General features: G+C 50.8%; 2 protein-coding genes and 1 pseudogene across 4 annotated transcripts; 1 reads left to right on the top strand and 2 right to left on the bottom strand.

The window, feature by feature from the left end:
- ITPA (inosine triphosphatase) lies at positions 1–9,679 on the bottom strand. 2 transcript variants are annotated; one of them, XM_081148728.1, is made up of 8 exons: positions 9,553–9,679; positions 7,079–7,136; positions 6,927–6,991; positions 6,265–6,338; positions 5,201–5,232; positions 4,438–4,553; positions 1,625–1,701; positions 1–481 (listed from the first exon to the last, which is right to left on the bottom strand). In XM_081148728.1, exons 1-8 carry the CDS (start codon positions 9,616–9,618, stop codon positions 340–342), a joined length of 630 nt encoding a protein of 209 aa, XP_081004854.1. In that variant the 5' UTR covers positions 9,619–9,679; the 3' UTR covers positions 1–339. The 2 variants fall into 2 exon arrangements, with proteins under 2 accessions (XP_081004854.1, XP_081004855.1); XM_081148729.1 differs by having other exon boundaries at positions 1,625–1,731; positions 4,418–4,553; positions 9,553–9,666.
- A 3,149-nt stretch (positions 9,680–12,828) lies between these two features.
- Positions 12,829–14,265, bottom strand: LOC308562348 (small ribosomal subunit protein eS8 pseudogene; annotated as a pseudogene). The gene is made up of 2 exons: positions 14,249–14,265; positions 12,829–13,447 (listed from the first exon to the last, which is right to left on the bottom strand). The product of its transcript is annotated as a small ribosomal subunit protein eS8 pseudogene (transcript).
- On the top strand, positions 14,198–24,455 carry DDRGK1 (DDRGK domain containing 1). Its single transcript, XM_081148730.1, has 9 exons — positions 14,198–14,354; positions 15,520–15,726; positions 16,900–17,012; positions 17,258–17,359; positions 19,771–19,893; positions 20,247–20,285; positions 23,037–23,093; positions 23,736–23,784; positions 24,155–24,455. The coding sequence occupies exons 1-9, from the start codon at positions 14,264–14,266 to the stop codon at positions 24,319–24,321; spliced, it is 948 nt and encodes a 315-aa protein (XP_081004856.1). The 5' UTR covers positions 14,198–14,263; the 3' UTR covers positions 24,322–24,455.
- The last annotated feature ends 324 nt before the right edge of the window (positions 24,456–24,779 follow it).

Here is a 24,779-nt window from a genome sequence, read left to right as displayed (position 1 = left end):
TGTCTTTCAGAATTTTTATTTGCCACATTTAAAAAACACTAAGACTGTTGATGTGATTTTCCCCCAAACCCTCAATCCTGCCAAGGCCCATTTAACACCCAAGGTCCTTTCAGGATCTAAGGCCTGAAGGCTGTAGGAGAGGCCACTGAATACCCAAGAGTAAGAGAATGGTGTCTCTTGCCCAAGTTCCTACAAGCAGAGCCACCTGCTTCTCCAGACTAGTGAGGCTGGTCTGGTGGGGCTGTCAAATCTCAACACCCCCAGGAAGTAGTAACCCTGAAGGACATATTTGGTGGGGGGAGGGGGGGCAGGGGTTGCCTGCCTGATGGAGTTTGAAGGCTAGCCCTCCCCAGATCCTGGGCGAGCATGCTCATCACCGGTCCCAGGAGAAGTCAGGCTGCCAAAGTACTCCTGCAGCTCACGCAGGGCCCGAGAGCGATGGGAGATGGCATTCTTCTCAGCTTTGGGCATCTCTGCGTACCTAAGGGAGGACAGATCAGGCAGGGTGTACATTCTCAACCCCATTCCAAAGCGTAAAGCTCAAAGAGCCCCCAGGGCCACCAGCTCCTGGCAGCCAGTTAATTTTGTAAAAATCAGAACGTCTTAAATTCCCCTATAGTGGTTGAAACCCGTATTGATGAATGTGGAAGGATATTAACTTGCTCCAGTGTCCCCAAGTCATTAAGGGAAGCTGGGGACGGGGATGAGCTGCATGTTTGATCAGCTTTGTCATCTGTTGACAGGAAGCAGTGGGGCCTGACAGCAAACACAGCAGTCTCTAGTGCGCTGTGGGGGGTGGGGGGCAGCCGGCCAGGGGCCTGTCCTCCATGCCAGGACTCCAGTGAGGTGAGAATCCCACACCCCAACGGTGGGCTTCAGATCTGTGCTGTCCAGTACGTGGCCCTTAGACATATGTGGTCATTTAAATTTAAACCAATTACAACTGGATAAAAAGAATTCTGGTTCCTCAGGCGCCCTAGCCACATTTAAATGCTCCACAGCCACTTGTGGCTAATTGCTACTGGACTGGATAGCGCAGATGCAGAACATTTCTGTCTCCAAAGAGCATTCTTGGGCAGTGCTCTTTCATGTTGCCCTTAGCCCTGTCTGGCTATTGGGAGGCCTCATGCTATGCTCCCTAAGGGCCCCTCCAGCCTGGAAAGCCTGACTCCAATAATGGCCAACCCGTCCCATGTAAATGAGGAAATTAGTATGAAATACTGAGAACACTCAGCACTGTGGGGGTTTAATGTGATGCCCACCAACGGCTGCAAAAGTGTTAATATTTTTCAAAACTAGATGGGGGGAGTACGAAGACCATACCCCAAAACTGTCAAGTATATGCATGACAAGCCAAAATCAGAGAGGGGAAGCCACTCAAGTCACACAGCTACTCTGCTGTGAGCTGGCGCCCAAGCCCAGGTCTCCCAGCTACGCCTGGCTGCCTCCTCCACTGTGGACTGGGCCACCCAGATTCCTTGCATCCTCCCCAGCAGAGTTTCCTTCGGCTGGAACGGCACCCTCAGAGCCTGCCTCCACCCATATCCGCGTGCCTGCACACGGGTGGGGCGATGACCCAACACAGGCCATGGCTAGCCTGACCCCAAGAAACTGGGCTCCTTACGTTTGCTCATATCCATCAGGCTGAAAGCAGGGGTCCCAGCCAAAGTCCCGGCAGCCTCGCGGTGCCACAATCCGGCCCTGCCAGAGGAAAGGGGGACAGGTATGTCACTGAGTATGAAGGAGATTTACTAGGAGGAAAGAAGTAGCCAGCCTGAGTTTAGTTTATGGATTTGGTTAAACCCTATTTACTAAAAATTTATGGTTTCAAGGAGTCCATGATACCTGCAAATGTTTGCTAAACACTTAAAGTGCACAGCTCTCCCTTCACACACAGGGAAGAACCATGTACTTGATATCCCTGGAGCCACCCTCCCTCTCTACAGCTTTGACAAATTGTGACCTATTAAAGAAGAGATTCAACTGTGAGAAACTGACAGAAAACATTTTCTCCTAATAGGAAATTAAGGGCCCTGAACTTTGCAGACAAACCCTATGCCTGCTACTATTACTGCATTTCTCAAAATGCAAGGAAGGCTCTAACAATTAAGTGAAATAACATAATAGAAATTACTTAGCACAATGTTCAACATATAAATGAGCTCAATAAATACTGGCTGTAAGAGGCAAATCCCAACAGAAAAATGTTACAGAGAAAAAAATTGTAGCCCGGTGTCAAGAAATGTCATGTTGCCTGGTAGGGCGTGGCTCAGTGGCTGAACATCGACCTAGGATCCAGGAGATCGCAGTTTGATTCCCAGTCAGGGCACATGCCCAGGTTGTGGGCTTGATCCCCAGTCGGGGGCGTGTAGGAGGCAGCCAATCAATGACTCTCTCATCATTGATGTTTCTCTCTCTCTCCCTTCCTCTCTGAAATCAACAGACATTAAAAAAAAAAGAAGAAATGTCATGCTGCCATGAAAGTAATAAAAGAAAAAACCTAATTTAAATAAGAGAGGTAGTAGAGGATGGGGATTAGCCACATAAGTCATTCAGACCAAAAACAAATTCTGCTTCTGCTAATAGGGAGACTGAGGCCAGTTACTGAACTACTCTGAACCACACCCAAGTAGCATGTTTTTTGAACATCTGCAGTGAGGCAGGTAGTGTTGTCAGCACTGGGGTTACAGCAGGCCTTGCCTCGCCCTCACAGAACGGATCGTAAGAAAACAGGCATCAAACCAGTAAACAAATTACCAAATGCCAAGTGCCTTAAAGGGAACAAACAGGGAGCAGAACTCAAGAACAGGATGGAATGACTTGGGAAGGCCTCAGGGATGGAGCAAGAGCATTCCAGGCAGCCCTGGCCGGTGTGGCTCAGTTAGGTGGAACGTTGTCCATGCACCAAAAGGTCATGGGTTTGATTCCTGTTCAGGGAACATGCCCAGGTTGCAGGTTTGATCCCTAGTCAGGGTGAGTACTGGAGGCAACCAATCAATGTTTCTCTCTCTCGCCCTTCCTCTTTCTAAAATAAAAATAAATTTAAAAAAGAACATTTCAGGGGGAGGATACAGCTAATGCCAAAGTCCCTGAGATGGGGAAGGGCACTGCTGAAAGGACATTGTGATTGGGTTCAGAGACCTCAGGTGAGAACATGAAGAGACAGGGCCACCCTGGGTAAAATGGGGGCTGGGAAACAACAAAGTGCATGAAGCAGCCAAAGCTGGGGAGACAATAGGAAATGGTGGGGACTGCAGTAACCTGGCCCAGTCAACAGGGTCTGTGGTTGTTCAAACTTCTGATTGAGAGAACATTCCCATGTTCGTAGCAGTATCATTCACAATAGCCAAAATGTGGAAGCAATAAATGTCCCTCAACTGATAAATGGATAAAGAAAATGTGGCATATACATACAGTAGAATATTATTCAGTCTTAAAAACTAATCAAATTCTATGCTACAACATGGATGATCCTCGAAGACATCATAGTAAGTAAAATCAACCAGCCACAAAAAAGACAATTCCACTTATATAAGGTGTCTGAAGTTGTCAAACTTAGAAACTGAGTTGCCAGGGGCTGGGGGAGGGGGAAAAGGGGAGTTGTTCTATGAGTATAGTCTCAATTTTGTAAGACGAAAACGTTCTAGAGATCTGCTGCACAATAGTGTGCACATCGTTAACGCTACTGTACTGTACACTTAAAAATGGTGAAGATGGCAATTTGTTGTGTGTCTTTTTTACCACACACATCTAACCAGGCAGGGTAACACGACACCTCTGTGGTCAGCCCCTGGTGGCTCTCTGTGGGATAGGGTTTTGTGGGCTACAGTGGGACTCTTGGATTTTATCCTGAGCAGAAGCGATACAGCAGAGGACTGAAATGCCAGAAGGCACACTCTTGCCATAAAGTGGGAATATATGGGCCAGGGGCAGCCAGCTCAGAGGGTGGTGTGGGCCCTGTGAGAAGCAGCTGAACCTCACAGGTAAGTGTTAAAGGGCAGCTGGGGAAGGAATGAGTTGGGGGAAGTTTCCATATGAACATGAAAAGTTGGAAAAGCTGTGAGATATTCAAGGGAAGCCTCAGTAGTTGAATAAGGGGACTAGAACTTGGAGAAGTCTGAGATGTAGATGTAGCTCTGGGAGTTGTGTTCTTATTTCTATATCTGCTTCTCAGGAAGGCATATAGTGCAGAGCTCTAGGTGCACGGTGCCTCAAAAGTTGTGAGCCATTGTGTGTTCCCCTCAAACAGCAGCCTGAGGGGGTCACACAGACTTCAGGATTGACAGCACTTCTACTTGTGGTGCCCAGGGGCAGATCTGGGCAAGGTCCTGGGAACTAACTATGGCCTGGGTGCCCTCCCAGCAGAAGGCCCTGGGCCGCTGGCTGGAGTCGCAGCGCCCTCTGGCGGCAGGTGGAGGAGTCAGCATGGGTACGCACCGAAGTCCGGCCCCTGAACAGGCGCACTGGTTCACTTGCGTCGCCAGTGCTCAAAGCGAATGTGCAGAGCGCATAGGCTGACTTGTCCTCAAACCCGGCCAGGAGCTGGCGGAGACCTGCGGACAGGTGCAATGAGAGCTCAGCGCAGTCTGTGCCAGCACCCACTCCCCAACCTGAGGCGCCGGATTGGGGGGGGGGGCATGTGACAAACTGGGAAGTTTATACATGTCATCAGATAGGCTTTGTGCTGATAAACCTGGAAGTTGAGTCATGAGGACATGGGGTTCATAACTCTATTCTACTACTGTACATGTTTAAATGCTCATTAATATAAAGTGTTTTTACAAGCACCTAAAGAGGGAACATTCTGGCCTGCAACTGTAAGTGACAGGGTATGCATTGTTGGGGCCCAAGAGAGGAAGACCCCAACCCCCAGGCCAGGCCCCAGCTGGGGCAAGGACAGGCAAGCAGTCAGCAGGGCCAGTCTCAGCCAAAATCAACTGCAGTCCCTTTGTCCCTCAAATTCACAGCTCCCACCACCCCTTTCCCATCTACTCCTCCCACATCTCAGTGTTCCAGGGAGCCAGGTGTGCAGGGAAAGTGTGAGCTGCAGGTTATAGATGGAGAAACTGAGGTGAACGGAGAGGCTCCATGGTGGGGCTAGAACCTGGGATTCCTGGTTACTAGTTGGGGCCCTCCCTTAGACCACCTGCGGATTCTCAATTCCCAACAGATCTAAAGGAAGAAATAAAGGGGATAATACCTTCAGGCTTTAACTTCTCTAGAAACCACTTTCTGCAAGACAAGCAAAGGTGAGTCAGACACCAAGAGAAGATGGATCTTCTAACCACTTTCTTCTCTAGGTTGTACCCCAGAGGAATTATAGCCACCTGGACAGCCAAGGGGCTGACAAGATAAAGGCATGTCTCTCCCTGGCCAGTGTGGTTCAGTTGGTTGGGCATCATCTGTGCACTGAAAGGTTGCAGGTTCAGTTCTGTCAGGGCATATGCCAGGTTGAGGGCTTGATCCCCAGTAGGGGGCATGCAAGAGGCAGCAGGTAGATGTATCTCTCTCACATTGATGTTTCTCTCTCTCCTTGTCTCCCTTCCTCTCTCTCTAAAAATCAATTTAAAAAATAATTTTTAAGTCTCAACTCAAAATGAAGACAAATCATCCAATAGGAAAAAGAAATTGGAGGCAAACAGGTAATGCGCAGAAGAACAACAATTTAACAAAGCCTCAAGCTTACCGGTAATTAGGAAATGTAAAGTAAAACTGCATGTGATAACCTTCCACTCCCCACATTGCAAAATATGGAGCAATGCATACTGTAAGTGTATATGGGTGCTACTGCCTTGGCAAACATATTGACAATCTAAATGTTCAATATATAAATATCCAAGACCCAGCAGCAGCACTGCTGTGCATTTGCCCCCCAACCAAAGAGAAGGGTATTCAAACTGGGGTATTGGTACCCTAGAGATACACAAGGACCTTCTGAAGGGGTCCAAGGCACTGGATAGTTTTAAGGAAATCCATTTTCAGATCTTGACCTCCTTATTTTCTTTCCTGAAATCGATCTGCCCATGAATGTACCTCTTCGGTGGGTGGGTTCCCCTTGCCCAACTCCACTTACACAATCACATTCTCACACTTTACAAAAGAAAGGCATGCCTCTCCCCCATCTCTAATCCTTCCTCAGGATAATCGGAAATACTGGTATTGATGCCAAGACAGTGAATGAACAAAGATATCAGGTAACCAATTATTTCCAAGTTCAGATGGTTTTGTGGGCAGGGCCCTGCAAGGGGGTGGGGGAGCACTCACATGTAGGGGCCAGGGAGGCCCCCAAGGGCATTGAAGCACAGGCAGGTATCCTCCACCAGTACAGGCCCCTGCACCTGCAGCACAAGGAAATGGGAGACCTGAGACCTGCCACCAGCAACGGGCCCTGCTGCAGGCCTGAATTCCCAGGCCATCCAAGCTGAAGCCAGGCCCACAGCTAGTTTGCGATCTGCAGCAGCAGCATATAGAGATCCATCTGCTACTGGGATTAGCCCTTGGTTAATCTCTTATATTTCTTTTAGAGACAGGGACACCAAAGCCTTGGCAGGTTGTAAAGCCTGCTCCAGGCCTAGCAACAGAAAAGATGGGATTCACACTCAGGCAGCCTGACCCTTCAGAAAATGCTCTTTCTCAGTCTCACAGAGATGAGTGCAGGGGTGGATGTGTATGAAGAGAATGTAGGGGCTGGAATGTATGTATCTGAGAATTATAGAGAGAATTATGTATATAAGTGGCGGTCTGGGGAGATACTATGCAGTTAAAGTTGAGAAAGGCAGTATTTCAGGGTCAACATGAACTAACCCAGAACAGCTAGGACTGGGCAGGTCCCGGAGTCATAACAAACTGTGCCCATGCTACTGTTCTCTACTCATCCCCAGCAGGCACAGGCCCCAGGAGCCCCAGGAGCCACGCAGAGCAAGCACCTCGCGAGCTGCCTCTTGACACTTCTGTATGGAAATCTCATCAGGCTCTCCCTGGTACTCTGGCACTTATGAGGAAAAAGACACAGAGTCAGGTCACCAGCAGACAGAGAAATCAAACTGACTTTTAAAAATAAAACAAAACAGAGACATACGGTCAATTTTCTTTGCCACCAAAGTACATGGAAACTTGTCTCCTAGAATCTGAATGACCTGTTCCAAAATGAAAGAACATTTATCACCATTTGTTAATGATTCCCCATTATTACACAAGCTGTCATCCAACATTCTCATCAGTTAACTCTCTTGTCAGTCCCTTATGGCTTATCAAGTCAGGCCCATGAGCCTCACCCCAGCAGGTCAGCTCCCTTGTCTCCCCAATCTCCTACTTCAGGTCTCTGTTCATGCTTACCATCCACCCAAAACACCCACTTCCCTTCTCAATGCTCCCAGAAACTCTCCCAATTTTCCTAGGCCAGGAATTCTCTATTAGGCGTTACCCAGAATCCAGGAGACCAGTGATCTTGGATGGCGGAAAAAGAAAACAATTTTTTTTTAATTAATTTATTTTTTATTGAATTTATTGGGGTGGCTTGGTTAAAAAATATCTCTTTATTTTCAGTAACCCTAGCTTTGCATCTCTTTCAATTGTGAATATACAAAACCAAAGTAATATTAGAAGTTCCTGTGACCTGCTTTTTTTCCCCATTGATTTTTAGAGAGTGGAAGGGAGGGAAGGCAGGGGGAAGAAGGGGAGAAGGGGAAAAGAGGGGGAGAGAGAGAAACATCTATGTGAAAGAGACACATTAACTGGTTGCCTCCCAAACACACCCCGACGCAGGGCGGGGATCGAACCTGTAACCCATGCCCTTGACAGGAAATCAAACCCATGACCCTTCGGTGTGCAGGCCAACACTCCAACCACTGAGCAACACCAGCCATGGCTCCTGTGACCTTTAAACCTATTAAAATCACAGATGCTGCCCTGGCCAGTGTGGGTCAGTTGGTTGGGCATCCTCCCATGCACTTTAAGGTTGTTAGTTTGATTCCTGGTCAGGGCATATGCCTGGGTTGCTGGCTCCATCCTTGATAGGGGGCATGCAGGAGGCAGTGATCACATCAATGTTTCTCTTTCTCTCCCCCTCTCCCTTCCTCTCTCTTTAAAAATCAGTTTTAAAAAATCTTCTAACCAACTGCACTCAGCCAGGGCCAATATTCATTATTTTAAAATTATGGTTAATTACACACACTGCTAGATTGAATCCTTTAATATGTTAATAAAGTAGATGTAACTGATCACACATACTTATATTTTGAGAACTGTACTTCAATAATTTCCTTTGTAATTCTATGTACTTTATTTTGCATATTTAAAAATATTTTCAAAAAAAAGCGTCTAGAAGCTTTATCTGTCTGCCAATGGGGTACCATGGGATGATGAAGTTAAGGCTCCCTGTTTTAGGTCACCTTCATTTTCTGCAGTGAGTCTCCTCTGGCCACTCCAGCTCCTTCTTCTAAATGTGGGAGGGCCATGTTCTCAGTTAGAGGCTGAGCTTAGTTTTGGGGTTTGGCACCCACCACCTTGCATAGGGCTCTGTTCAGGATGGTGCTGCCTGTCGGCTTGACTGGTCTGCCCTCAGGATCTCAAATCTTTTATCAGCATAGGGCTCTGGCTCCTGAGGTCACCTTGTCCTGGCACAGAAGTATCATCAGTCCCTATGCTGTGGACAAATGAAGCGTCCCCTTGAGACTGCACCCCACTGGTGTGCCTAAGATATATCTAGTGGTTGTCATCCTGATTTCCCACACACAACCCCACCTGCTTGGTCATGGCTGACTAAGCAGGGGCAAACCCTTGACCCAAGCAAGACCAATCAGAGCTAGTGTCTGGCAGAAGCCTCACTGCCTCCTCCACTAGGGGAAAAGGGATGACCATCTAGAGAGAACTACCAGGATAGGACTGCTCCTCAAGAGACTCCTCAAGTCCTGTGGGACACCATAACATTGTACTTCCAGAAGAGTGAAGTGTTTTATATGAGCTCCCTGGTGTCTCTGTTATTTGCAGCCAAAGACCTTTCATCAACCCCCAAAATCCTCACAGCTGGCTACAGAGTGCCTGTGGCCAGGAACTTTGGATCCACTGCTTCCTTCACTCCTCCTCTCAGCATCTGCATTTCAAAGATGCGGAAAGATAGTGGGGGAGGCTGAGGACCACATTTCGGGACCGTGGCAGGACGTGGACGGCTCAGTTTGGATGTCTGTCCCACGGCCTGCCCGGCCCCCGCCACCCGTGACGCAGCAGAGCGGTCTGGGTCGGATCCAGCAAGGGTGTCGGGATCCCGTTCTGAGGTGTAGTTCAATCAGCGACCTTCGGGAGAGGTGCTAAGGACCCCGCCACTCCTTCGGTTCCCACAACCTCTAAGCTCACAAGCCCTGTGTCCCGGGCCACCCCACTCCACGCGGTCAAACCCCTCCACAAACGCGGGGCCGACCCTCCACGCCCCCTGCGGGACTCCTCCCGCGTGCTTCCGGTGCCTGGAAACCCCTTCCCCGCCCCGTCCACAGCCTACCCGGCCACACTCCACCCGCCCAGCCGCCTCCTAGCAGGCCTCCTACACCCTGCCAGCACCTCCTCCAGCTTCTTGGCGTTGCCCGTAACAAACACGACCTTCTTCCCGGCCAAGGAGGCCGCCATGGCGATACCCGGCGCCTCGCAGTCCCACCGGAAGCCCCTCTTCCGGGTAGACGCACTTCCGGCTGGCGGCGGAAGGGGGCGGCCGGGTGGCCGGCCAGTGATTCAGGGGAAGACGGCCCGGGATCCCGCTGCGCGCCTGGGCAGCGGCGGCAGCCTCACTGCTTCACGGCCTCACGGGGAAAGGGGACAAGGCCGCGCTGGGCGCCCGGAGCCCTTGCCCAGTCCCCGGGGAGCAGGGGGCCCCCTCTCCGGATGAGCAGCCCGGGGCGCCCGCGCTACGAGGGAGGATCGTGGCGCGGTCCCGGCTCCCCGAAGCAGCGGTCTTCCCGAGCGGAGGTTGACCGCTCCGAGGTCAGTCTCTCCCACCGAGGACGCTATCTGCGGGGACCGGGAGAGACCATTCCAGCCAGCGGCCCGCCGCCGCTTTCGCCCCTTGCTGAAACTTGGTCACCAAGCGAAGCCAAGAGCTCCCTCCTCTCCACCCAGAGGCCGTTTGTAAGCGGGCACCTGCGAGGCTGCCTCTGGGAACTGTCTCTTTCTGGGCAAGGGCTCCCAAGCCCGGTTCTTTATCCTGACATCACCTTCAGCCCCGGTCCTGGAGCTCCTCCTTGTCTGCCAGCCCTGAACTACTTGACTGTGACTTTAAACTTGGCATAGTCTAAAGCAAGCCCGGTCTTTCCACCCATCTTCCAGGCTTGGGACTTAAGTATTTTGATTCCCTCATCCATCTAGCCTCCCAAATTCATCATCCCTTCCCAATATTCACGTCTCAGACAGATCTTTGCATCCTGAACACAGCAAAGAATAGAATGTGCCCCAGCAGACCCACCTGGGCCACAGGCCTTAACCCACTGCTTACTCCCCCATTGAGCAGCTCACCTGTCTCCCTCCTCCAGGGACTCAGTAACTAAGAGTAACAGCAAGGGCAGATTTAGGGCCGCCTCTACTGGAGAAGCAACTTCTATCAGAAGAGTACTAGTACTCTGGAGGTCTGTCAGTGCCTGGATGAGTTATTTTGCTTAATGTTAATGACCTCTGATAATCTTGATTTTTTTTTTTAGACCCCAGAACTTGTCCTTATGGAGTAGTATTTAAAATTCCATGCTCTCTAAAAACTGCTCAATGACCATAGCGTTAGTATCACACAGGCTAAAAGTCATTACCGTGTTCTGGGGCAGGTCCTGAAGTTTCTGAGTCAGCACTCTTTCCACAATGTGATTTGTGAAGCTCCTTGGAGTTGATTTGGGAAGTATTCAGTTAGATTCCAGGAGTGGGTAGCCCTCCCTCTATGTCATCTGCCTTCCTTCTTCATGAAGTCATAGAGAATCCCCCAGGAGGTGGAGTGACAGAGGAGGTTTCCATGATCAATGCTGACCTCCTGGCTGTTGAAAATTTCAGCTACACCCTTATGCTAGGAGGAGTTTGCCAGGGACTGGGTACAGAAACCTGCTGTACCACAGACAAGTACCATGTGCTATGGTCCGTGCAAGGACCTTGGGAGTGCTGGGTGCTGAAAGAACCACCTAGGTTGGGGAGGCTGATCAGTCACAGCAAGTATAGGAGCTCACAAAGAGTTAATAAGCAGGGAGTATTGTGAATGGAGTTCTATTAGTGCCAGGATTTACCAAGACCTCACTCTAAATCTGAAGACCTTGGAGCCCAAGAGCATAGGGGGGAGGGAGGAGACATGTGAATACTCAAAATTGCATACAAAAGTTTGTGTATGTGTGATCTTTAGTCAGGACTCTTGGTGGCAAGGGTCAGAGAATACTCTAAGGCAGCAAAACAAAAGAAATGTGTCCTGGCCAGTTTCTCAGTAGTTAGAGCACTGGCCCACAGATGGAAGGGTCTTGGGTTTGATTCCAGGTCAAGGGCACTTACTTGGGTTGCAGGTTTGATTCCCCGCCCCTGGGGCAGGTGAGGGAGGTAACTAGTTGATGTGTCCCTCTTGTAACAATGTTTCTCCCTCCTCCCTCTCCCACTCTCTAATCAATGGAAAAAAATATCCTCCCGTGAGGATTAACAACAACAACAAAAAAGAAATGTATTGATTGGTTCGATTAACTGATGAGTTAACCTATAAGGTTCGATTAACCTATAAGGAGATAGTCAAGTGCTTAGTTGCTCTGAACAGAAAGGAAGGAGAATTCGTCATTCATTAAATAGGCTATGCTAAAATTATGTGTGAATTTTTACCTGCTTTAACAAAGAATATGACTGGAAATCTCATTAGAATTGCACTCCTCTCAGTTGGGGAAACCCAGTTAAGCAAATAAGGACGATTCTAGCCCTCAAAGGAGCTTGTCAGGTCCTATCAATTCTACCTCTGAAATAGTTCTTGAATCAATCCCCTCCTTTTCACAACCCCAATGCTACTGTCATGAGTCCAATGCTGTTCTTACCTGGACCAGGAAGATAGCTCTCCCTGCCATTTTCCACTCCTCCTGTATGCCCACAAACCTTAAGGGACATGCTTGGGGTCCAGAACTCTGAGAACCTGAGAACTGCAAATGAAAACTATAAAAATGATACCTGTTGAGGCAACAAGCAAGAGTTATCGCTATTGACAGTTTGTTGTTTTGCCCCTCCAGGCAGCTTCTGAGCACATGCAAATTATGAAAATGTATAGTCTTAATTTTAGTTTTTAATAAAACTTTTATTATGGAAAATTTCAAACTTACACAAAAATGTCAAACTTAAAAAATAAGAGAAAAAAGTAGTGTAATGAGCCCCTATATACCTATCACCCAACTTAACAATTTTCAACATTAGCTATTTTTATTAAATCTATCCTGCCCATTTTGCATGTTTAAAATTTAATTTTAAAATATAAATTATGAAATATTCCAAATGTACTGAACAGAAAATCCATGCTCAAGATCTCATCATTCCAATTTAACAATGTGGTGGTGTTTAGTGCTTTTAAAGCATACATAAATGTTGTCACGCCACATAACCATTTGCAATAATTTCCACTTAACAGATGTTAACATGTCATATTTTTTCAAATCTCCCACCACTCCCACCCCCCATACAGAACCATTGGTCCTGGGATCTTTATGTTACTACACACATAAAAGGCTTCATATTACTCTAATAGCAAATTCCCAGTAGTTACTTGCTTTTTTAAAAATCTCGAGTGAGTTTATATCCTGTTCCCAGTTTTTTGTTTTGGCTTGGTTTTTAGAATAAATACCTTTATTACATGAGCTAAGATAGGAGGAAGGGGGTTTTATTTGCCTTTCTGGGCCTTGATTTCCTCAGACAGAACTCCAGCTCCTTGCCCTCTAGCACATAACCATCTGCTTGGCCTCTTTGGCCTGGTGTTGAAGCTTGCTCTGCTGGAACTGCTTCTCTAGAAGACCGCTGATTTTGGCATTCTTTTTCCTTTCATCATATTTCTTTTGAATTTTCTTTGATTTTGTTTGTTTAAAATCTCTTCCTCCTCAGGAGTCAGCTGGGCCCCCTTCTTGCCATCCAGGGGCAGTGCATAGTGGGACTCTACCACTGTCACTACGGTGTGCTGTCAATGAGCACGATGCAGTTCTTAGTAGGGTCTTGGTATGGACCAGTGTATTGTAGACAGCAGCAATAATCCTTGTTTTGTGCCTACAACACTCTGAGCCCCAGGAGAAGTTGCCCACACCCAGCCTCAAGGCATGGTACTTCTTATTGCCTCCCCCCACACAGACTCTGTAGACGGCAGGAGCCAATTTTAGTGTTGGCAGCAAGGTGTCCCAGCTCATATTTTCGCTTTTTGTGGTAGGGATTTTTCTTGCCCCCGGTCTTGTGGCACTTGTGCCAGCTGTCCTGAGAGATGGCTTGGCACCTGCTGGAAAGATCCTATCCCCAGTTGTTTTTTCTTAATTTAATTCTTGAAGTAATTTATTGAATAATTTAAAGAGAGGGAGAAACATCAATTTATTGTTCCACTTATTTATGCATTCATTAATTGACGCTTGTATGTGCTCTGACCAGGGATTGAACCCACAGCCTTGGTGTATTGGGTCAATGCTCTAACCAACTGACCTACCCTGCCAGGGCCCCCAGTTTTTAAAAAAACCTGTCCCGTTTTCTCTATAAATTGTTAAGAATTAAAGGGGAGCCTGGCTGGGCGTGGCTCAGCAGCTGAGCATGGACCTGGGATCCAGGAGATCGTAGTTCGATTCTGGTCAGGGCACATGCCCAGGTTGTGGGCTCAATCCCAGGTAGGGGGCATGCAGGAGGCAGGATCAATGACAACTTTCTCATCATTGATGTATCTCTCTTCCTCTCTCTGAAATCAATAAAGATATATTTTAAAAAAAAGAAAAAGAAAAGGGAATTTAAATTCCATGTGGGTGTTTAATTTCCAAGAGCTCACTATGGAAAACTGGATCGCTAATTTTTGTACAACCTAATGAAGCTAATTTCACTTTAGAATAGGTATGCTCTCAAAATTCACTTTAAAATAAAAAATTAAGGTCTCACGGTGAAACGTGCAGCCTGGGCGGGGCCCAGAGTGGTGGGCGGGGCCCAGAGTGGTGGGCGGGGCCCAGAGTGGTGGGCGGGGCCCAGAGTGGTGGGCGGGGCCACGTGGGCGTTGGGCGGGGCCCGGGAGACCCGGCCTCAGGTGGACGCGCGCTCTCGCCTGGAAGCTGTGGGCATGGTGGCCCCTGTGGTGTACCTGGTAGTGGCGGCTCTGCTTGTCGGCCTTATCCTCTTCCTGCATCGCAGTCGGGGCCGAGCGGCAGCAGGTAGGCGACGTCGCCGCTCCAGGCCGGTCGGGCCGCGTTCTCTGACCTCCCGGGCCTCGGTAGGCCCTCGCGCTGCGGCTCCTGCGCATGCGCCGGCGCGCCCGGCGGGCTGACTGGGATCCGGGCGCCCGGTAGCATCGGGCCCCTGAGGGCGAGCGCTGACGACAGCGCCCCGGGACCGGCCGGGAGCCGCGGCCTGGATGGCAGCGTCCCTGCACCTTCCTCCTGGCCCCAGAAGACAGCCTCGCCGCACCCCCGTTCTCGCCCCTGGCCCTCCAGACCTGCGGACCAGAGGGCCTAGGTTCTGGCGGCACACTGCCCTCTCACCCTCCCCGGGGCGACCCCTCCGCGCCCCTTGGCGAGGCCGCGGGAGTTTCCCGCCCGTCCCAGGCTGGCTCCAGAGTGGATGCCCACAAGTGGGCTCCTGAGTGTTTTCTACCTACCCACGAGCTGTAGAGAGCATGAGGCAGCTCTAGGGAACTGCCCGAGGCTCTTTTCCACTCAAAAAGACACCCAGGCACCCTCCACCCTGTTCTGCACTCTGATCGGAAGGTCGTGTTGTCCATCGGCCAGGGCCTAGAACAGATACACCCGTGATTCCCAACCCCACCCCCTTTTCTTGTCAGCGTAGGGCTTTGTGTATAACGTCTCCCCCCCTCTCTGGGCCCAAAAGCTACTTCATAGCACCTGCGTGCGCCAAGGGCAGGGGCGAGAAGCCGAGGTAAGACAGCCAGCAGATCTTCCTGGGAGGAAACCGAGCCCCCAGGTGGGCTCTCTGGTTGAGATGCCATATAAAGCCATGGCAGGTGATGTTAGGCAGGAAGTAAATGCAGCCCTGCAGTGGGCATTGGGGTGAGGTCTGGAGAGGTCAAAGTGGACTTCCTGGAGGAGGTAGAGCTTCAGCTCCGTCTTGCTCCATCAGGGTGGTAATCTCCTGATGGGCCAGCTGGAAAGGTGGGACCTTGAGGGGAAAGGTATTAACACAGGCAAGAGGGAAAGGATGATCTTGCTGTGTAGGACCAAGGTTGTAAATGCCTCAGTGGTCTGAGAGGTTGGGGTTTGTGCCCTGGGTATCAGGAGCGGGAGCAAGTTGAGTGGAGGGCGATGAGACTTTCAGAATGTTGCTCCCCTGCCATCAGAATTATGGTTCCTCTCCTCCCTTCAGCCAGCCAAGAGCCACTGCACAATGGAGAAGAACCGGTAGTAGCAGGCCGAGTGGCCCAGCCTCGGTCCCTGGAGCATGAGGAGCAAAGGACTGGAGGTAGACCCCGGCGCCGCAGGGACCTGGGCAGCCGCCTACAGGCCCAGCGTCAGGCCCAGCGGGTGGCCAGGTTGGAGGTGGATGAGAATGAGGAGGAGGCCGTTGTCCCAGGTGAGTGGGGCCACAGCCTGTAGGGGAGGGGAACTGATTTAGGGGGTGAGAGGACTCCAGAAGCTGGGTGGAAGAATATGGCGTGAAGCCAGTGTGGGAGGGATGTCTGGGAGCCACAGGAGTGCGGCCAGACTTGGGACCCAGCTTTTGGTCCTAGGGACCAGCAGTTCTGGATCCCGACCCATGTTTCCAAGCAGGAGGGCAGGGTTTTTAGATTGACCACAAGAGTTCCTCAGTCCATTCCTTATATCCCAGCATTCTTCCTGGTGTGGGCACACTCAGTCCCTGAGGGCCTCACCTCAGGACCAGAGTTTCTGCATTTCCTGGAGTGGAGTCACCCATAACCTGAGAAGAATTTAAGGACAGAGATATTATTTTGACAGGGGCCTCTATATCCCTTGCGCTGGGAGACCAACAGAGCCCTTAGGATTATGGGAAAGAATATTTCCTCTCCAGTGCTCTATAGCTGGCTTGAGCCTGAGGAGGGGGCATTTAGGGTTTTTGCCCTTGTACCTTTGGAAATTAGGCCCTTTGGCTCAAAAAAGAGGCCCTGTGTTGCACCATCTCTCCTGTCTCAGACTTGGAGTCAAACATCCTTGCTGCTCAGGAATCAGTGGGTCTTTAATTTTCAGGGTCTTTGGCCCTGGGGTAATCCTGGGGTTTGGGCTATCTTTTTGCCTTGGGTCTGGTGGGTCAAAGGGATAACCCTGGCAGGGGCTAAGCCCAGAACCCTCAGCAGTTCCTGACCACAGTGAGAATGACTTGAGATTTGAGGTGGAGAGGAGAGGAAGGAGGGTAAATTTCTCCTGGGGCTATCCTTCCCTGGAGCTTTGGCTCAGAGACAAAGGAGGGGACTCCGCAACCCCAGACAGCCCCGCCTGTGATTGGCACACATTCAGATACTGTAACCTGCTGCTTCCCTCTATGGCTATGCAGCATCTAAAGTTCTCTCTTCCTTTGACCCATGGCCCCCTCACCCTCCCACCACCCCTAACACCGGCACAGCCAGAGTTTAAATTTCTGCACTCATGGCAGATGCTTCTGGAGGGCAGAGCTGGGCAGGTGGGTGGAAGGGGAACCACCCATGAGGACAGGGATAAGGGGTGGGGTGGACTCATCATCATCAGTCCTCTCTAGCTAGGACCTGAAGTGTCTTTCCCTAACCACACTTAGCCCACGAGGAAGAAGACAGTGAGAAGCCAGTGGAAGCTCACCCGTCAGGGAAAATTGGAGCCAAGAAACTACGGAAATTGGAAGAGAAACAAGCACGAAAAGCCCAGCGTGAGGCAAGCAGAAGGGGTGGGGTGCAGCTCTGGGAAGTGGGAAAGGGCCTTGCCTTCCCTGTTCCCTATGGCCGACCCTCCCCTTGAGGATCTTTGCATGCTGGGCTATTGTTTGCTACTTGCCTGGCTTTGTCTCCTGCAGCCTTGGTCTGTGGCCTGGCCCAGGCATTGCCTGCCCTGGACTGTTTGGGAGGTGGGCAAGCTCCATTTAGGGGTGGGGATGTGTCCCTATGAAGACCTTTCTCCAGGCAGAGGAGGCTGAACGCGAGGAGCGGAAACGCCTTGAGTCCCAGCGTGAGGCAGAGTGGAAGAAGGAGGAGGAGCGGCTTCGGTTAGAGGAGAAGCAGAAGGTGAGGCAGACTTCAGATCCTGACTTCTGACACCCCATGCAGCCTTGTTTCCTATGCAGCTCCCTGATTCCTCCAACCCAGAAGATGGGCCATAGACCAGGGGCAGGCCCTGGTTTACTTGGTCCCTGGGCTCTAGGTGCAATCTGTGTAAAGCTGCTGCTGAAAAGCAAACCCTGAGATGGGAATTTTTATGCCTGTGTTATATCAATCATACCTGGAGTACTTAAAGAATATTGAGATAGTGAGAGTGGCGAGGGGGTGAACAAGGAGTGGGGTCAAAGAGGTAAGGGAGGGATGTCTGGATCCTGAGGGCCTTGAGGCTGTTACAGGTCACTGTGAGAGATAGTGGACCTGCCTGAGCCAGGTCCTGTTTAGGGCCTTGCACAGAGGAGATGCTCAGGGATGCGGCCACAGCAATAAAGGTGGTTAATAAGCATTTGTTTGCCAGGTGTTTTCTTCCTTCTGAGAACCAGGTGCCCAAGAAAGGGAATATGCCACAGATGTGTTGTGATATAGAGCGAGAGCCAGGGCTGCCCCGGCTGGGAAGACCCCATAGCTTTACGTCTTCGGGCTCTGACTGGCCTCATTGTCCAGGGGCGCTGGATGGCAAAAAGCCTGGCTGTGGGTGCTGTAGTGAATGGGCCAGCACATTAGCAGAGGGGATTTTTCACCCTTGTAAATACTCACTCTGCCTAATGCACCTTCAGTATCCTGGGGCCCTTCTTCCCCTCACTCAGTTTCCCCTGTTCACATCTTACCTATTGTGGCATATTTCTCACAACTAATATGGATGCATTATTATTAACTAAACCCCACACATTATTCAAGATTTCATTAGTTTTTTCCCAATATCCTTTTCCGTTTCCAGGATCCCATCCAGGATACCACGTTACACTTAGTTGTCATGTTTTCTTAGGCTCCTCTGGGTTGTGACAGGTTCTCAGACTTTCCTTACTTTTGATGATCTTGATTGTTTTGAGGAGTACTGGGAAAGTATTTTGTAGAGTGTTCCTCAGTTTGTGTTTGGCTGACGTTGTTCTCATGGTTAGACTGGAGTTATGGCTTGCTGGGAGGAAGACCACAAAATGCCATCTTCAACACAACATATCAGTGGTACATGTTATCAACTTGACTGGTGATGTTACTAGTGATGTTAACTGAGATCACCTGGCTAGGGTATTTGTCAAGTTTCTCCACCATGATGTTACTCCTCCCTTCCCATACTTCTCCGGAAACAAGTCACTCTGCACAGGCTACAGTTAAGCGGTGGGGATTTATACTTAGCCTTCTTGAGAGGAGAGCATCAACAAAAAGTATTTGGGATTCTTTTTATGGGAGATTTATCTTTTCTATTTATATACTCAGCTGTTTATTTTTACCCACATGCTGTATATTCCCTGACCCAGCTCGAGCTTTGGGTTTTGAAAAGATCTTTCTGAGAGTTCTAGGAAATGGCTTACGTTGAGGGGAGGTTGTAGTACTAGATGGTGGTGGTGATGGAGTGACATGGATGGACTGAGAAGCTTTCTGGAAGTTAAAGAAAGAAGTGGTAGATGGGACCTCACTTTGGACTGAGGCAGCTGGTCAAATGGCTGTGTCACTTACTGAGCCAGGGACTCAGGAGGAGGACCAGACACGTGGGGAGTAGATTACAGGGTCTTTCTGGAACATAATTCAATTTGAGGTGCCTGTGTGACGGCCTGTGTACCATGGGCAGTCATGTGCTTGGGAGTAGAGATTTCAGCAGGGATACAACTGTGGCAGTCCCTGGCAAGGAAATGGTTGTTGATGCCGTGGGCATGGAGAGAACATGGACGAGGGAGAAGGGACAGTGCTGAGTGATGGAAGAGGCAGGAAGAATAGCCCAAGGAACAGGAGGAAGTTCAGGAGAGGGTGGGGTCTGGAAGCCAAGGGAGGGAAGAGGGAGTGGTCAACTCTGCCCATTGCCACTGAGAGGACAGGAATGTGAGGCTTGATTTGGTGGGATTAAGGGCATGCATGAGACTGTAGCAGGAGCTGTTTCAGAGGAACTGGATATGTAGAAGCCAGATTAGAGTGGGCTGGCGGGGTGAATGGATGGTGAGGAAATGGAGCCTGGGTGTTTGTTTGAACATGGCAGGAGAGAGGGGTGGGGTGACTGGAGGATGTTGTGTGTGGGATCACAGCAGGGCTTCAAGGAGAGGGGGGCTGAGCAGCATTTGTCTGGGGGTTGACGGAACTGATAAAGAGAGGGGCCTCTGCCTTCTGTTCAGGATGGAAGCCAGAGAGATTGGGGTCTTGAAGGAGCTCTGTCCCTGACAAAGCGCTGAGCTATATGACCTGGTGCCCTGCGGGGGCAGCAAGGACCAGGATAGGGATGGGGTGGGCACCTGTGTCCAAATGCCTGACTCTTGCCCCGTCTGTGTCCACAGGAGGAGGAGGAGAGGAAAGCCCGGGAGGAGCAGGCCCAGCGGGAGCATGAGGAATACCTGAAACTGAAGGAGGCCTTCGTGGTGGAGGAGGAGGGCGTGGGCGAGAACATGACTGAGGAACAGGTGGGCCTGCAACGCCTGTGAAACCTCCCTGCACCCACCAAGGCGGGCCTGTGGCAGACTCAAGGCTAGCCATCGCATCCCAGATGCCCTGCTGCTCCTTGCCTGCCTCCCCAGCTAGGCAGTGAGAAATGGTTGGGCATGATGACCAGCGGGCTCTAGCAGTGAGAGGCCTTGTCCTCAAGAGAGGTGGTGCCTCCAAAACCCTCACCGTGGGAGGCTGTGCTGCTTGCGAAGGCAGGTGGCACATGCAGGGGTTGGGCAGGCACACAGGCAGGTGGCACTCAGGTGGGTAGGCAGAGACCCCTGCTGTCTCTGCAAGGGTGATACTCACTCTGGTTTCTCTGCTCCTCTAGTCCCACAGCTTCCTGACAGAGTTCATCAACTACATTAAGGTAAGAAGCCAAAGAGCAGATATCAGCTTCCTGCCTCGTGTGTATGTGTGTGTGTGAGAGATGTGTGTTCTCCTAGGGCCTAGAGGGAGCAGGCCTGAGTGGGGGTTGTAGGAGTTTCACTCAAGGTCATGCAGGAGTGGGCAGCAGGACCGAGAGAGGGTGAGCTGCTGGAGTCCTGGCCAGGAGTGTCTCTTCTCCTCTGACCCTGAAGGTGGAGAAGGACCTGCGTCTGTGTGGGAGGCGTGAGCCTTCTATTGCTTCCTTACACTCAGGGTTTTACAGTTTCCCTGCTCTTCAGACCCTGCACTCAGTGAGTCATAGTGTTTTCAAGTTTCTTCACTTGTGTTTTCTGTCAGTTCTGTCACTCTGAGGTTCCACGGACTTGAAACAAGCATCCCTGTCATGTTCCTCATTTGGAACTTGGGTCTTGAGGGTGGGAGGACAATGATGCTGTTTCCTTTGGAAGCTAGGGCAAGGCGGCAGGTATGTCCTTTTCTGTCTGCAGACCGCCCAGGTGCTGCTCCATTTACATAAGCACTGTCCTGCTCTGCTGTGCTGCTAAGCAACTTCTCTCCCACGAAGGGTGTGAAGGATGCGAAGGTTTTCAAGAGAAGCTCAGAGGAGCAGAGGCGGCTGAGGGAAGGAGCGCAGAGGGAGCGGGGGTGGGGGTGGTACTAGGGGGTGCCAAGGAGCCAGGGCTTGCATAATCCTCCCCCCACCTCCTGAAAGAGAGCAGGGTTTAGGTGCTTCCCAGCTTCAAAGAGTTGGGCTCATCCTGGAGGCTGGAGTTTCCCAAGAGGAGGAAATCTCCCTCAGGCTGTGTCCATTCTCCTCCAGTGGAGCGCATTCTCCACCCTGGCACATGTGAGTGAGGGCTGCAGCCTGGGCAAGTATGTCGTACCCTTCCCTGCTGCTGTTTGGAACTTTCTGTCCCCATCTACCCAGTGGGCAGCACCATGGTACTGTGTCTTTCCTCCAGGAAGCCCTTCTCCATCAGCTTTAGCTGCCCCTATCCTCTGCAGAGACCCAAGAAGAGGCCCCCAGGGCAGTTCCAGCCCTCGCTTTCCAGTGGCTCTGGAGGAGCTATTTTCTGGTGATTCTCCAAACTCCTCTGGACCTTAGAGGTCTTTCCCGCCTGTGCTGTCTGATTTTCCCAGAGCTTCTATCTGCAGGGAAAAGGAGGACTTTCAAAATCCAGCCCACCCTCCTGGCTCCAAGAGAGTGAGCCTTTTATCTTAGGGTTTCAGAACTGGTGGTACATTTCTGTGCCCAGCGTAGTTTATGTGAGGGGTAGTTCTGGCTTGTTCTTGTTGGTCCACTCTCACTGCACCCCAGGAACCACCGGGGGTAACTTCATGTTCCCACTCTGAGCTGAATCTGAGAACCCAGCACCCACCCCTTCCTTTGTAGGTAGAGGCCAGCTGGCCAGGTCACCTTGTGCTTGCCCGTTCCCTGTCCAACTGCCGTTCACGTGCTTCCCTGCCTGCACATTCAGTTTGGCATTTAGAACAGTCACATGCCATCTCAGCCCAGGAGGTGTCACCACGTCACTCTTCCCTCAGCTCATTTGCTATGAAAAAATCATGGAAACATACAAGACTGCCTTCTCTCGAGTCATATGCTGTTTGTGGGGAAAGCAGGGGCAGATGCATGTGTAGGGCCCAGCAGTGGGCCGTCAGCTGCGCGCGCGCGCGCGCACACACACACACACACACCACCCCCACCACCCCCCAAACTAAAGTTTGAGGGAAGCATGTTGAACATGGCTGTGCGTGGAAAGCACTGAGAGAATTAGCAACAGTTATTTTAAGGGTGGGCCCAGTGCCTCAGATGGTGTGAAGGGGATGATGAAAATCAGTGTGGGCATCTCCGGGCCTGGGACGGTAAGCACAGGCAAGGTGGGAGTGCGCCATAATGCCTCTGCCAAGGCCCCTGTGTGTTGGGCCCTTTTATCTGCTCTCGCCTTGTCCACATTCTTGCCTATCTCCCATGCCTGGCTGTGAGCTCAAGGGCAGGAGCTAAGTTTTGGTCACCATTGTGTCCTCCACACCTTCTCAGTATGTTGTCCTGGCAGGTCCTCAGCAAATACAAGTCCTGGTGACAGTTTGTTTGTTTTTTTGTTTTTAAAAAAAGTGTTTATTGATTTTTAGAGAGAGGAAAGAAAAAGAGGAAAACATCAATGTAACAATGATACATCGATTGGCTGCCTCCTGCACCCCCTACAGGGGATCAAGCCTGCAACCTGGGCACGCCGTCTGACCAGGAACCAAATCAGCAACCTCTTGGTGCACGGAACAACGCCCAGCCAACTGAGCCACACCAGCCAGGGCCTGGTGACAGTTTTTAAAAAATAGGTTTTGGTGACTGTCACTCCATATTATGGTGCTTCCCCTTCCAACGTGCCCTTGATTTTAAAAAGATACAACTGAGTAAAGAGAAGGTGGCAGCTGTGCTTGGCTCTCCACATGTGTGTCTCTCATTATGGTCCCTAGTCCAGGATGGGGCCTGTGGGCCAAGTGGTGGTTTTAGGAAGATACCTGCCCACAAGCAGGGGAAGGAGAGAACTTATGAGTGTATGTCTCTGAATATGGGTGGTTGGGTGAGTGTGTGAGGTGATCAGGGCTCTCCCACAGGAATCTATACTGTGTTACACAGCCACCCAAAGCAGATCAGACCAGAATGCAAACCTCAGTTTGTGCTGAGAAGGACTTGCCCACTCAGCCTCCTTCCCTTTTCTCCCTCTCTTTGTAGCAGTCCAAGGTTGTGCTCTTGGAAGACCTGGCTTCCCAGGTGGGCCTGCGGACTCAGGTAAGCCCTGGAAGGTGACCTGCTGTGTAGAGTGTGGCCATGGGATCCATGTGGCTGTCAGAGGGGGCCTGCCCTAAAGATGAGGAATCTTGATGTCCCCCCTACCCTGCCTCCAACCAGGAGGGAGGAGAGTAAGACTCTTGGCACACCAAGAATCCTGTGGGGTTATTTTGGGGGATTTTTAGTTTTCATATATGTTTTTATTTTATGAATGAAGAGTCATATTCTGTTTAAAAATCCAAGAGGCATTTTTCCAAGATAGAATCTTGCCTTTCTACTAAATGGAAGAGCAGGCAGGGAAGAAAAGAATAAAGTCCTGTCCCTCCAGCAGCCCCTGCAACTGAAGCAGCCCAAATCCAGTTACCTTGACAACTCTTGTAAATAGGCTGTACCAGCCTTCATGGCCAGATGTCACTACTGCTCCTTTCCTGGTTGGAAAAAACTCTTCTCTTGGGGTGTTGCAGGGCCCCAGGACCAGGGCCCCCTTTCCCCTGATCCCCTCCAGAGGAGAAACAGAGTCACATTGGGTGGGGGAGCAGCCATGAGTGTGGGGAGGAGATTTGGCTGTGGTGACAGGGAGGTTGGAGGTGCCTTTTCTGGGGACTGCAGCACCCATCTCTGCTCCGGGAATTGTTCTCACAGGACACCATAAACCGCATTCAGGACCTGCTGGCGGAGGGGACTCTGACAGGTGAGATGATGAGGATCAGTCACTATAGGCCTTGGCCTTGGGGAGTGTCTAACCACAGAGAGCTCCAGGGACTTTTTGCAGAGGCAGGATAATAACCAAGGGTGGGGGGAACATTGTGCAATGAGGGACACTGAGCAGGGGACACAGTTACAAGGAGGATGTGCCAAGGCCTGGGGATGGCTCAGAGTGACCAGGACAGGCAAGAAAGCTTGATTTGACACCTAGCCAGGATTGAATGCAGCCAGGAAGGGCCAGGCAGCCAGGCAGGCCTGGAGAGCTCGGAGCCAGTTGTGAAAGGGTGGGAGGGCATTCTCAAGCCAGATGAGGAGGGCCCAGAAGGCTCAGCACCACAACCTGTGTGTCCCCACAGGTGTGATTGACGACCGGGGCAAGTTCATCTACATAACCCCGGAGGAACTGGCTGCTGTGGCTAACTTCATCCGACAGCGGGGCCGGGTGTCCATCACCGAGCTTGCCCAGGCCAGCAACTCCCTCATCGCCTGGGGCCAGGAGGCCCCTGCCCAGGCCCCAGCCTGACCTAGGCCTTTCCTCTTGGACTCAGAGCTGGCACAGCCTACTTGACCATACATCTTTATCCCTCTCCACCATCCTGGGGCAGTGATGGAGTGTGGCCAGGCAGTTCTAGATTAAAGGCCTGTGAGCACTGCTGAGCTTGGTGTGGCTTGGTGTGGCAGAAGACCTGGCCTGGGATCCCAGATGAGCAGGTGAAATCTAAGCCTCAGGGAGGTTGGGGGCAGGGAGGGGAAGTGTCCTGCAGAAGCAGATGGAAGTTCCCTTCTTATCAAGCATTTATTCATTCATTCAAAAAAAAATAATAGCATTTACTGTGTTCCTCGTACCCTGCAAGCCAAGCTCTCAAGGCCTGGAGGAAGTCTTTCTGTTCTTCCTTCCCTGAACAAAAGTGAGAAACCTCCTGGGCCATGTTTCCCCTAACTAAGGAGGGAGGTCTCTCCATTTTTTATATGGCTTCAGGA

This window comes from Miniopterus schreibersii (assembly GCF_964146895.1).
Source record: "Miniopterus schreibersii genome assembly, chromosome: 10".
Lineage (NCBI taxonomy): Eukaryota > Metazoa > Chordata > Mammalia > Chiroptera > Miniopteridae > Miniopterus > Miniopterus schreibersii.
Note: the sequence above shows the minus strand (reverse complement) of the source record. Positions and strands in the feature narration are given on the sequence as shown.

Bases quoted from the DNA above. Each gene is read 5' to 3' on its own strand.
- ITPA (XM_081148728.1), bottom strand. From the start codon at position 9,618: ATGGCGGCCTCCTTGGCCGGGAAGAAGGTCGTGTTTGTTACGGGCAAC. The intron at 6,339-6,926 runs GTGCTTGCTCTG...CTTGTGCTGCAG, and splicing joins GTCAAGAGGCAGCTCGCGAG to GTGCAGGGGCCTGTACTGGT. The intron at 4,554-5,200 runs GTATTATCCCCT...ACCTGTCCGCAG, and splicing joins AGAGAAGTTAAAGCCTGAAG to GTCTCCGCCAGCTCCTGGCC.
- DDRGK1 (XM_081148730.1), top strand. From the start codon at position 14,264: ATGGTGGCCCCTGTGGTGTACCTGGTAGTGGCGGCTCTGCTTGTCGGC. The intron at 17,013-17,257 runs GCAAGCAGAAGG...ACCTTTCTCCAG, and splicing joins CACGAAAAGCCCAGCGTGAG to GCAGAGGAGGCTGAACGCGA. The intron at 23,094-23,735 runs GTAAGCCCTGGA...TTGTTCTCACAG, and splicing joins AGGTGGGCCTGCGGACTCAG to GACACCATAAACCGCATTCA.